The following is a 13436-nucleotide window of genomic DNA, read 5'->3' on the forward strand; positions in this document are numbered from 1 at the left end:
CTTAACCTTTCCAAATTAGCTTTCATCGAAAAATGTCACGTTTCTGTTTGGGACGAGCGTTTTCAGCGAAATTAAACAAGACAGCGATTTCGCCAGACCCTGCTTTTAATTCAGCGTGAAGAGTTCAATTCAGAATGAGGCTGTCCAGCCCCCATCCCCGTGTTTGCAGGTTAGGGATGGTCAGATGACCAGAAGGCAGTCACTGACGTCGTGCCCCCGCTCTGTCGGTAGGTGCTGGAGGAGGGCGGCACGCTCGACTTCCCCACCGTGGCCACGGCGCAGCACTCGCCGCTGGCCAAGCTGCTCTTCCGCATCCCGGGCGTCAAGTCCGTCTTCCTCGCCCCAAACTTCATCACGGTCACCAAGGTCAGGCACTAAGATTCGTGTGTGACCCTCGACCCTTTCCGCAGTGACGAGGAGTAAGGCCGTGACTTTTTAGAGGAGTAAGCCTCGTCACATTTTTTTAGATCGGGAGTAGACAGTGGATGTTGTGTTCTAGACTGTATAGGGGCACCGTGTGTCATTGCGACTGTAACCGAGGCACTGCAACTCTGATCGTGAATATCGTTTACCCCATTGATACCTCTGATGGATAAGCTAAGGATACTAAGCAATATGTTTTTGTGTGTCGTGAAGGGAAATTATCGCTGATTTCACTCACAAACCAGCTGCATGCGGCGCTTCCTATGGGGAGTCTAATCCTGAACATAGTCACGCTAGCGACATGCCAGTCGTCGTAATGGTGTGTCATACTGACGTTCCTGCGTATCTTCCGACACTCCCCGTGTGTGTCTTTACTGTTTACCTCTATACTGACATTCTTTCTGCGTTTCTTCTGAGGCTCTTTTTGTGCCTCTCCTTACGTTCTCCTAACGTTATTTTCCTTCTCCTCCAACATTCTCCTTGTATCTGTGCTGACTGACTTTCACATTGTCTCTCCCGATCCCCTCTGTGTCTGTTCCGTCACAAGTGGTGTCTCTACACTGATATTGTCTCTATGTCCCGTCTCAGACTCCCTCTGTGTATTCCGTCTCCCTGTGTGTCTCCGTCTCCGTACTCACACCCACCCTGCCCTCCCTCCCGGTGGTAAGATTGATGACGAGGTGGAGTGGAAGGTCATCAAACCGGAGATTTTCGCCACCCTGATGGACTTTTTCACGTCGGGACTGCCCGTCGTACACCAGGCCGCCTACGACGCCGCCGACGGACGTCAAGGTGTGATGACGTCAGTGGGTTACTTTTTGGGAAGGCGAGATGACGTCACTGGGTACGGGGACCCGCAGTTGCTACTGTACACGAACCCCAACTCTAGCCGTCTGCCCTGTCCAGTAACAACGGATAACATTGATATCGACTGCTGGTCCCTGTACAAGGGCAGCTGAGGTTTTCTGTGCGTGCCCTCTGACAGCTTATCGTTGTTCCCTGTGAGGGTGCTGGGACAATTTACTCAGGGTCGCTGTACAGTAGCAACTGCGGGTCCCCGTACCTACCGTTCTCGGGTTTTATAACGTTATGAATTAACAATGATAATTTGGAGATAGTAAAGCTGTAAAGCTACATATACATACCACCACGGGATACTATATCAATCTCAATCTCAATCTCAATCTCAATCCTCGTATTGTCACGTTCAGCCGGTTCAGCCTCTGCCCGCCCGGCCTGTCGGCGTCTCCGTGCATCTATAGTTGTGTCCATGTCTGACAGATGGCGCGGAGAGCGGCGATCTGTAGTTGTATTTTTCTCCGACAGATGGCGCGGAGAGCGGCGACGAGGACGAGGTGGTGGCCATGATCCGTGAGCTGCTGGACACACGTATCCGTCCCACGGTCCAGGAGGACGGCGGCGACATCGTCTTCATGGGCTTCGAGGACGGCGTGGTGCGTCTGAAGATGCAGGGCTCGTGCACCAGCTGTCCCAGCTCGGTGGTCACGCTGAAGAACGGCGTCCAGAACATGCTGCAGTTCTACGTGCCCGAGGTGCGGAACAGGTGGGGGAGGAGTACGGACGGAGGGCGGGGCGGGGGGGGGGAGCGACGGCAACGACTGGAGCGGTGCATCCGTTCTCTCCACCCTTAGTATGGCTCCGCCTCCAATAGTATAGTATCTCTTCACCCTCGGTATTAGCCCAATCGGTCCTCCATCCGCCTCTGGGACCAAGTACCGACTCCTCATGGTCTGTTTCACATTTCGCCGTTCCGAGCTGACAGTCACGCCACTGGGACTGGCGAGAGGCGGCCCCCAGTGGGGCTCGTCTCTCGGTGCCACTGGGACTGGCGAGAGGCGGCCCCAGTGGAGCTCGTCTCTCGGTGCCACTGGGACTGGCGAGAGGCGGCCCCAGTGGAGCTCGTCTCGGTGCCACTGGGACTGGCGAGAGGCGGCCCCCAGTGGGGCTCGTCGCTCGGGGCCCAGTATCGGCCCCTAGTGGAGCTCGTCTCTCGGGGCCCGGTATCGGCCGATGTGTGTCCACGGTCCGATGTCAGTATCCGCAATGTTGTGTCAGTTGTTGTGTGTCTGATGTCATATCCTCCAGTGTCACAGGTGGTCTCTATGGAACAGTTTATGGACGAGACGGACGAACCTCTCTAACCGGTTTGGCGGGAGCACGTGCGAGATACGTGAATATGGACAGTGCGCAATCAATTTTCGGACACCCTGTAGTGTGTCTGATGTTACAGGCTGGCTCTATGGAACAAGTCATGGACGAAGCGGACGAAGTTGTTACGGTTTGTGTCTGATATAGTGTGTCTGATGTTACAGGTTGTCTCTATTGAACAAGTCATGGACGAGACGGACGAAGTTGTTACGGTTTGTGTCTGATATAGTGTGTCTGATGTCACAGGTTGTCTCGGTGGAACAGTTTATGGACGAGGCGGACGAAGTTGTTACGGTTTGTGTCTGATATAGTGTGTCTGATGTCACAGGTTGTCTCGGTGGAACAGTTTATGGACGAGGCGGACGAAGTTGTTACGGTTTGTGTCTGATATAGTGTGTCTGATGTTACAGGTTGTCTCGGTGGAACAGTTTATGGACGAGGCGGACGAAGTTGTTACGGTTTGTGTCTGATGTTACAGGTGGTCTCGGTGGAACAAGTCATGGACGAGGCGGACGAAGTTGTTACGGTTTGTGTCTGATATAGTGTGTCTGATGTTACAGGTGGTCTCGGTGGAACAGTTTATGGACGAGGCGGACGAAGTTGTTACGGTTTGTGTCTGATATAGTGTGTCTGATGTTACAGGTTGTCTCGGTGGAACAGTTTATGGACGAGGCGGACGAAGTTGTTACGGTTTGTGTCTGATATAGTGTGTCTGATGTTACAGGTTGTCTCGGTGGAACAAGTCATGGACGAGGCGGACAAAGTTGTTACGGTTTGTGTCTGATATAGTGTGTCTGGTGTTACAGGTTGTCTCGGTGGAACAAGTCATGGACGAGGCGGACGAAGTTATCGAGGACGAATTCAAAAAGTTCGAGAAAAAGATCAACGACGACAAGTCAAAATCTGAAGTCAAATAGTGTTGCACTGATGATGAGACTGTTATGTTCTGTTACAAGTGCTGTGTGACGCGCTGAAACAGTGATGTGCTACATGATGTACATGATGTCATGTCTGCAGTCTTAACTTAAAGCTGTGTGACACTACTGGTAGGAACTCGGGACACATTACATTGCCGAGATACGAAGCGGTAACCGTTTGAAAAAAAAAAAACTGATCGGTACCATGCCACAATCCACATCTTATATGTTGCATACTTCAGCAGAGTGTGCCACAATCAATAGGCTTCGTTGTGTTTAGTTTCAGCGTCTATTTGTTGCTGTTTTCGCATGGTGCATAATATTGCTCTGCAGGTAGGCAGGCACGGATTGTGATCCGCTCTGAGGCATGAGCGGAGTGGCGCTTGCTGCTACATTGCTAATGCTGCTGCTCCAGTAGCCTGAAACAATAACAAAATAATGATATACCTATTAGGCGAAAAATAAATGTCGCCGAACTGAATTACTCCGATTTTGCTGTCTCGTCCGAGATATACGCGTAACTCACGTCGCGCCACTGGCCTATATGGCCCCGAAAGTTTGTTATGTGTGGGGGGACCGGGGCAAAGCGGCCACCCTATTGTTTGTGAACCCCCGCATGTTTAGGGGGGGTTGGATGGACCCCCATGGTTTTTCGCAAATAACTCGCGCAAAAAGCAGCCGATCGCGTCGAAACTCTTAGTACCCTGGAGTTGATCAATTTTACACCTACCCTAAAAATGTCATGACCCTGACCCAAATGAACTTTGACCTGTGACCTGATTCTCGAGACCATGTACGGCCGGAATCGCAATTTGACGTATGTCAGCTCACATTATCCGTGCGTTTCCAGTCTTTTTGTGATTATGAACGTCCAGACATGTAAAATGATGTTCGTCCCACGCATTACCGTGGGTGTCAAGGTCACCTGAAGGTCAGGTCAGGTCATTGACCTTTGATGACCTCGGTTCACTTTTCGAGTTTTACATGTTTCTAGGGTAGTTTTTCGAGCTGATTTCGAATTTAGTGGCCATTTGAACATTTACGTAATAGTTTTAGTGCCTTCGTAACATGTAACGACGCCGTCAGTGGTAGTTGACACCTACAATGGCTAGCCGTCAGGACGCCTACTGGTCGACCTGACCTGACCTGACCCAACTTGGCCTAAATGCATGAAGACATCATCTGTGATCAAAACTAACATGAACTTCGTGATCAGCACCCCGAAAAACATAACAGCTTCACTTTACGAAGTTCTAGCAGGTCCCGATTTTCCCGACTTTTGGGTCATTGACCTGACCTGGAAGGTCAACCAATGACCTAGGACCTTAAAATTGGGTATCATCGGCTTCCGCTCGTCACGGGCAGCACGCTCATTTTTTCCGCGAAGTTCTAGTTCGATCAGGAGCCGAACGGCAGGGGAGGAGGGCCCAATCGTCCAACCGACCTCCCTCCTACGCATTAGACGCTGGCAAACGCCGCACACATGCGAGGGCTAACATGCCGACCGACGCTTCACTTTCAGACCTGGAAAGATTCTTCTTATGTCAACGTTATCCCTCTTAAATTGTCTTTCATTTCAACTTAATTTCATATCTAAGGGCGTTCACAGATAGTGGCAAGACTTTACACCTATGCATATTGGCCGCTTTGTCCCAACCCTCGGACTTCGGAGTCGGGGCAAAGTGGACACCGGCGATTTATTTGCCCCTACATGAGGAACAGGATAGTTTTCTCATACTACGACTAGAGTTGTTGATGGCAATAAGGTTTAAACGAGGATGGATGTTTATATTGTCATATTCCCACCTGTAGCTAAACAAAGCAAGAACACTCATAGAGAAGCAGTGTATATTGCATTTTTTGGTGACTCATGTAACCGAAAAGTGGCCGAAAGAAACGCATGACGATAGGGACATTTCAATATCAATAACGTTTGTTGTTCAGATGAAAGCAAAGTAGGGCCAATTGGGGGCTGGCCACTTTGCCCCGTTCATTTCGCCCCGCGCCTACCGTCCGAGACAAATAAAGGTTGTCCGGAAAAAGTTTACCCAAATAATCTTCAATATAATTTGCAACTTTTATCTAATTCGTCTGAAATTTATACGATACTTAAAGAATGCAATGAGAAGTAAGTGGGCTAAGTTTCATGCGAATCGGTTGTATTTAGCAGGAATGGTGGTACGTTAAAAAAAAAATCGTACGATTTTGGCGCCAGCGAGCGTCATTGGAAATAACGTCCACACGAAAATTTGAATGCAGCTCTTACTTCGGGATAAATCTATTTCATTTTTACACAGTGTTATCCCAAAACAATGAGAAGTGAAAATCGTAATTTTGAGCGCATTTATATTTTTAATCATGATAGGTGCACTTCAAAGAAATGACAGCTTAAAACTGCAATTTTTCGCTTGCAAGATGAATTCATCGAACACAACGAACAGTCTTCCGTATAAAAGAACCTGCACCTTATGCATCACTGCAACAGCAAAAAAAGCTATAATAATGCGATGCATCAGCAGTGATTTACAGCAGTGATTCACTGTTCTTCTGTACCAAGAGTGCTTCAAATACTGTCTGTCAACTGTTCATGCGGTCGTCAATGCATTTTTTTCGTACGTTTTGGCCATAGGTTTCCATGCAGTTTTCACATATTCGTAATCGGCATTGTTATTGACAAGCTTAACACTTAACAGCCTTCTGTCTCTGATGAACATTGAAATAGGCATTTTTGGACATCAATTTTGCTTCCATATGTTTTTTGTGCAGCCTACGAGTTGTCATACGGGTCAAATGTAGGCGCTAGCCACGGTGCACTATGTTTTAACTCGGGACCAAAACTGGCCAGGGCTCGTAACTAAGAAACTATATGAGATACAGACGTGTTTTTTGGCTCAAACGAAACGTTGGAGACTAACAATCATTCGAAGTGCAAAATGTTTCGGACCAGATGCTTATGTACTTGTTTATGACGTCACAGGTGTCACGAAACATATACAAATAGTGTCATGTTCTAGCTATGAATGCACGAGCATTTAGGTATCTGTAAATTTAGAGTAATGGTAAGTCTGAGCAAGGCTCATCGACGAGGCAAGTCAAGGTTGAGGACATGACCTTGTTAATTAGCGTTGATGACCTCAGGTGACCTTTAATGCTCTTATAGGTATAAGACTTATTCATATGGTAGGTACCTACAATATTTATATTTATTTCAAAAACATTTTCAAACGTATGTTTTGATATTACCTTGATGTTAACCCTGTCTCCACTTTATTAAGTCCAGAGTCTTGTATGTTTTACGTCACATGATGTCAGGGGCGGATCCATGGCTTATCCGTTTGAAGAGGGCAAAAGTTTCCGACCCATTCGGTGACCACGACCCACCGCCGCGCCGGTAACTTTACGACGCTTCACTACGTCTGCAATCTGCCTGTGTGCAGTTCGGGGAGTTCCATCTGTTATCAGCAGCGAGCGGTCAGCTCCATCCCTTAGAATGGTTGTGACGGAAAGACCTGCCTTTCATCCAGATAGGCATCGACGCCGTATTATAGGTATTTATCATCACCAAAAGCTTTGGGAGCGGCAAAAGGATAGTCTTGCCCACACGATTCAGCTATGGGGAGGTCAAATACCCACTATGCCCTTCACTGGATCCGCCATCGCATGACGTGAAATAGTAGAATGTATCCCAAAACTTCTTACCAATTCCTATTGTATGGTGCGTTATGTAACATGTAACATGCATGTAAAAGCACTTCCTCGCCATACTAACTGACGCTTACTGCAGCAAACGGATGCTTTTTCATAAAGGTGGACAGCACTAATGATACCATTATACCATACCACCTACATCGAACGTATGAATACTGACTGAAGAAGCCGATGGTAGCCCTGCCGAACGTAAACAGGTAATGGACGACCAAAAGCCGATCATCGTGATCAGTGCTCTGTGGCAGGTCTCTACAGTCACCTTTCAGCTCACAGTCCCATCTCAAACTGGGCACAATGAATATTTAATTGCGCTTCATCAAGTACGAAAATATGTTTATAAACTAGGTATCAAGCAAGCATGTGTAGTAGTGGTGTCAATCGGAACTTGAATCTTCGGAATTCCGGTTTTGTCCCAATGTCCAGTTCGGAATTCGGTTGGACAATGCAATGACGGCAGACTTTAGACAACTTTGGACAATCACTTGCTACACCTCAGCATTTTTTATAAAGTAATCGTGTTTAACACTGATTGGCGAATAGAAAGCTCAGCTTTTGAGACGATTAACACATTAAAGCTGGTAATAACACATTAAAAACAAATTAAATAGGAGTGTTGAGTGTAAACTATTGCGTAGGTTTCGGACATCTTTGGACAAATGGCTGGTTTGGACACTTTGGACGGACAATCGACGTAAGCATTGGAAATTGGACGGACATTGGACATTATATTTTCTGAAACCGACACCACTTATGTGTAGCGACCATACAGCTCCAGAGCCCATCTATGAATTTACTGTAATAGCCATGGGGTGGAAGGTTCCTGTTATAAACCTACAGGTACTATACTTAATTAATTACACAGATAATGCTGTTAATATTTAAGAAACGTATATTTCATAGGAATGCTAGCAGTTTTTGAATGAACGACTGTCATTCACCGACATTGTCCGGTCTCCGGTTCCAGAGACCTTTTGTTTTCTTCTTGCGACACATGAAAATGCAGCTGGCACGTGTCGTGGGGGGTCGTGCCGTCAGCTGATTACGCCCCAGGGTACGACAGGTCGCACACAGGTCGGCGACCTTCCATGGGACACCAACTCGTCACAACAGACGAGAGAATGAACGAGGAATACTAGCATTTTCCCTTGACGCACGCTAGTAGCCGTCCCATGGCTCAGCAGGAGCAGACGTGACTCGTTCAAAAAAGTGTTCACCCCCAACACCGGCGCAGTCAGGCGCAGCTGAAATTTAGAGGGCATGTATACAACTCCTTGACCCACAGTGCAGTGGTAGTCCGAAACCGTACACTAGCGTACAATTTTTTGTAGCTCTATTAGAACATTGACATTTTTCAAAAAATTGTGCCAATGTAAGGGCTGACGGAAATCAATAATAACACCTATATGCATTATAATTATATAAATTATGACTCATTACAAATCCAAAAGCTCGCGCTATCGTTTGGTACCCAAATTATACCTATAGTTTTGTCAATCCAAAGCTCGAAGATGTTGGCCTGAAGCAAGGCGACTGTTTTTGCGTTTGTTCGCCGAAGTTTAGCAGAGCTTACGAGAATTGTCTGACTTTGTTGTACATTTTCAACGTTTTCAAAAGCAAAGAGAATAAAAGTTTCCGTCGTTAAAGATGCTCTGATCATTTTTGAACACGATAGTGGCCAAATGAAAACGTTCAAAAATAGTCGATATTTCGCGTCCTGGCCAGTTTTTGGCCTGAGTTAAAACACATAAAAGGTGGTGCTAGCGCTAAAATCGTGTGATTTTTTGTCGTGCCATAACTTGTGCTAAACACATTCGATTCTCATGAAACTTTGCCCTTTTACTTCTCATTGCATTGTTAAAACATCATATAAATTTCAGACGAATTGAATAAAAGCTGCAAGTTTTATTCAAGATTCTTTGGGTAAACTTTTTTCCGGACACCCTGTACATTCCAGCTTAGCTATTAGTGGGGCAAATACAGGGGCGCGGGAACTACATTCCGACTGGGGGGGCACACCATAATAGAGATTAACCTAGGGTACCCCCAAATCTAGTTTTCTCACCGGTTTTAGGCCACTTATTTTTCACCCCTCGGCCTTTTCAACAAAAAGAAAACATTGGCAAAAAAAAGTGTGGTATTCCGTCTCAAAGCTGTGGGGGCACCGCCCCCACGGCCCCAGAGTTGGGGGGCAAGCTGCCCCCACTGCCCCCCCCCCCCCGGCTCCCGCGCCTATGGGCAAATAGCATTAAGATTGGTAGAAGACGTACGATAGCCACTCAATGCATGATCAGGAACGTTAAGGTCACTTAAACTTCCAAACGGTCATGGAATGAAATAACATTTAAAAATCGACAAATGGCCGGTCGAGGTCAAAGATCAAGGTCATTTATGCGACACTCAACAAAATGGCCGATCGAGGTCAAAGATCGAGGTCATATATGCGAAAACATGTTATTTTTCGACGGGGTACCGGATAAAAAGTTTATTTACCGCCCGATCACGCTCAAAATGCCACCAAACGACGTACCGTGATGAAAGCTTTCCGCACACTCAACAAAATGGCAGATCGAGTTCAAAGGTCAAGGTCATACCTACCTATACCTATGCGAAAAATCGTTATTTTTTACAGGTACCAGATAAAAAGTTTATTTACCGTCCGATAGCGGTGTGCGGTGAGTTTTCGTGATGGCGCGTCGTTTGGTGGCATTTGAGCGCGATCGGACGACAAATAAAGTTATATCCGGTACCCTGTCGAAAAACAATGGCTTTTGCGTATGTGATCCTGACCTTTAACCTCGATCGGCAATTTTGTTGACTGTGTGGGAAGCTTTCGTCACGGCGCGTGGTTTGGTGGATTTTTGAGCGCGATCGGACGGTAAATAAACTTATTTGGTATCCCGGCGAAAACGGTTTTAAGCCCCTAGAGGTCAAAGTACTTGACCTAGGTCAAAATGAATGATATTTTGTAAACCAGCGTGTCAAGATCTATCGGTTGACATAGTTTGGTGAAGTTCTAAACTCGACGCTGAAAACGAACTCGAATACGACGCTAACTCTTTATCTAGGTGATTTATCTCTTTAACTAGGTAAAAAAGGACTTTTTTAAATAAGATCATTTATTGCTTTCATTAGTAAAATTATAATCATAGTCAGAGTATCTAAAAAACATGCGATTTAGGCACGCTAACTTGACGCACATCCGGAAACTCCGGTGTGACTCATTCGAACGACCGCAAGCACTATACCTAACTGGCAACCAATAACTGGAGTTAACACCAGTTGTGAATTATTGGCTTGCATCGGGTGGCCGCTTTGCTCCGGTCTCCCCGAGTTATGCTTTAACCCTCGCCCGCACATGCCATTTTCCCATCCTAGAACGCACATGGGGGGGGGGGTGGTTGCCACCCCCCCCGCGCCATTTCGTTCCTGTTGGAGATAGAGCTTAGCAGTAAAGACCAAAAAGATTCTTTGGGAAGAGACGAATCCAATGATACCCAGTTTTACCTTCTCAGGTCAGTCATTGACCTTCCAGGTCAGGTCAAACTAAAAAATGTTGATGTTTTGGGTCACCGTTGGATATCAAGTGCGCTGCTTATCAAATACCGATGACGATGCTGTTTTCTGGTGCCAAGCCAGCTAGAACCTCTTTGTCATACTATCCGACCAGAATTTTGCTGCTGAGGTCATTTCAGGTCAAGTTAGGTCAAGGTCAATTATATGTGTTTGTATGTCTGTGTGTGTCTGTGTGTATACTGATGTGTGCACCGATTGTTTTTGGGTCCATATCACATGAAATCATGATCTGAGAAGCTTTTACCAAAAATGCAGTCAAAAAACTTCACAAAAAGTAAATTCAGCTTGCCTAAAACGCAATTATCTTAGATGACCTAGGTTGACCTTGACCCTGACCTTGACCCCTGTACATCGTCGAACAACATGTTCCATGATAGGTGGGAGGTAAGACTGGCAAAAAAGGCCGAAATCAGGGTGTCAAAAGCTCACAAGGCCCATGGCAAACGCAAGATGTTGAGAATTGGCCATTTGGGTCATGACATGACCTGAAAAACAAGGTCATATCTCCGAAACCAAAAATCACAGAAACTTGAAATTTTCAGTGGACATCAAGAAAGAATAGACAAGCAGCTATACGAAAAATCAGCCTTCTAGCTCAAAAAATGTTGAGTGCAGAGCAGAAAGACTGCCTGGGGGGGGGTGGGGTGGCAACCCCCCCCCATGTGCGGGCGAGGGTTAAGGGAATAGTTCACTTTTAACATGGAGTTTTTAACTGGAATAGCAGTTCCATAGCTTGAGCTGAAACAAGCACAAATCAGGACCTTCACGGCCCAAAGATCACTCTAGGCAAAGATATTTCATTTCTCGTCCCGAAAGAAATGCCTTGCTGAAGAAATACCCTGAATGCGGCCAGCTCAGCCTCAGCTCGGCGTCAGCCAATCAGCATGCTGCTTACAGTCAATGGGTTTGAACTACGCAATATTGGTCAACGCGTAATAAGCTTCGGCGTCAAACAATATTTCATATAGAATATAAGTATTCCTATATCAAAATATAGAAATAATCTTGTTATAAAAGGTTTTATTTTCTTTCCTGATCATTTTGGGATTTCTATTGCAAAAAAACTAATTTCGGGAAGGTGAACTAACTAGTTACAGGGTGTCCCATAAGTTCCTTCTCACCTTTATTTTTCTTTTAGAGGCTCTCTTATTTAAAGCCACGCTTAATTTGTTTTGTAACTGAGCTTTTGGGGTTGCTCAGTCGGCCACTTCTGTAAGTAACGCTGTAACGCTGGCCACTTCTGCAGCGTCCATCGTACACCCCCACATAACTATATTGTACATATCCACAAATTGATTGTGACAACTACTGTCTGATTGTGCCGTTGATTTAGGCTGCGCCAAACAATGTGATGATTCATGCAGATTCTATGTTGTTATTTTGTATATTGTATATTGATCTTGTGTGTTGTATATTGTACATGTATCGTAGATATCATGGACGGCGCATCGTTATTTCGAGAGCCATGTACAGGGTGTTTCACTAAAAGTGTCAAAAAGTAAATGCTTATTAAAGATATATAAAATACGCAAAGCACGTGGTTGCGCACGTGGCTTTGTTGCAAATTTTTGGACATTTATGCTTTGGCCACTTAAGATATATTTTACACTCATATGGAGCGAGGGCAGGAGGCCAAAGTTACTTGTCGTTTTTTTCCCTTATACAGAACAAGAACAGGTTATTTACATCGCAACAGGAGCGGTGGATTACACTTACATTTGGTGCTATCAGAAACATTGAAACCGTACGCCGACTTTTCAGGAAACGTTTCACTCTCTCACCTCGCTACGACCCAGATTATAAAAGTTTCAAAGGGCTTCTTGAGAGGTTTAAAAGGGTTCCTTTGATGCCGGTTCCAGTCCAAAAAAGCGGGTCGCCCCCACCTCTCGGCGGGAATCGTTGAAAAGGTCAGGGTCTTTTTTAGGGCCTTTTAAGATAAGAAGCTTATTTCAGCATCAGAAATAGCCAAGCCCTTACAAGTTATCAAAAACAACCACTGTAACGGCTGTAGCCACCAAGAACTGGCTGGACCAGAAGTTCCGTTCCCGAGCCGAATAATCAGCTGCCTCACCGCCCGCCCCTGGCCAGCGCGAGGCCCCGATCTGTCACCGCTAGCCTTCTGGTTTTGGTCAGTAGCTCTCGCAGAGCTGAGGAAGACTCAAGTCGCATCACTTTGGGAGCTGAAGAGCACAATGCAAGGCTTTGCCGACAGTCTGGACGCTGAAGATGAAAACGGGCTGTGAGGCACCTCCGGACACGTGCCGAAACGGTGCATCAAAAGAAGGGGCGGATATGTGGAATAGGTTTGAGTGACGGTGATATCATTTTTTATATATTCAAATGTCCAACAATCGCGGATGAATTGATGTGCAAATGTATATAGAAAACATTGTTATTATGTGCATTAGGGCCTTTTACTTTTTGACACTTTTAGTGAAACACCCTGTATATATGAAATTATTCTCTCATCAAGGAGCTGATTGAAGCGCTGCACGATTTATTGATTGATGGAATCGAATTTTGTTTGTTTGTGTCGACAATTGTTTCTGTACATTCTGAAGATGGCGCAAGCCGAAATATATCAATGATTTTGTTTAATTATTCAATTTCAACAAAAAAGTGCAAAGAATGAGCATAAGGTTGTTT

The 13436-nt window shown here is 45.9% G+C and overlaps 1 protein-coding gene across 7 annotated transcripts in view; it reads left to right on the forward strand.

Annotated features, from left to right (window-relative positions):
- The window catches only part of LOC122371805 (NFU1 iron-sulfur cluster scaffold homolog, mitochondrial-like), a 33544-nt gene extending 29554 nt beyond the window's left edge, over nt 1-3990 (forward strand). For 5 of the 7 annotated variants that reach the window (XM_043348508.1, XM_043348504.1, XM_043348507.1 and 2 more), the window contains 4 exons: nt 232-366; nt 1092-1215; nt 1750-1976; nt 3399-3990. In XM_043348508.1, coding sequence (XP_043204443.1) covers nt 232-366; nt 1092-1215; nt 1750-1976; nt 3399-3509 — 597 coding nt within the window. In that variant the 3' untranslated portion in view covers nt 3510-3990. The other 2 variants (XM_043348505.1, XM_043348506.1) reach the window with 2 other exon arrangements.
- The last annotated feature ends 9446 nt before the right edge of the window (nt 3991-13436 follow it).

Source organism: Amphibalanus amphitrite, unplaced genomic scaffold, assembly GCF_019059575.1.
Source record: "Amphibalanus amphitrite isolate SeventyFive unplaced genomic scaffold, NRLGWU_Aamphi_draft 001280F_arrow, whole genome shotgun sequence".
Taxonomy (NCBI): Eukaryota; Metazoa; Arthropoda; class Thecostraca; order Balanomorpha; family Balanidae; genus Amphibalanus; species Amphibalanus amphitrite.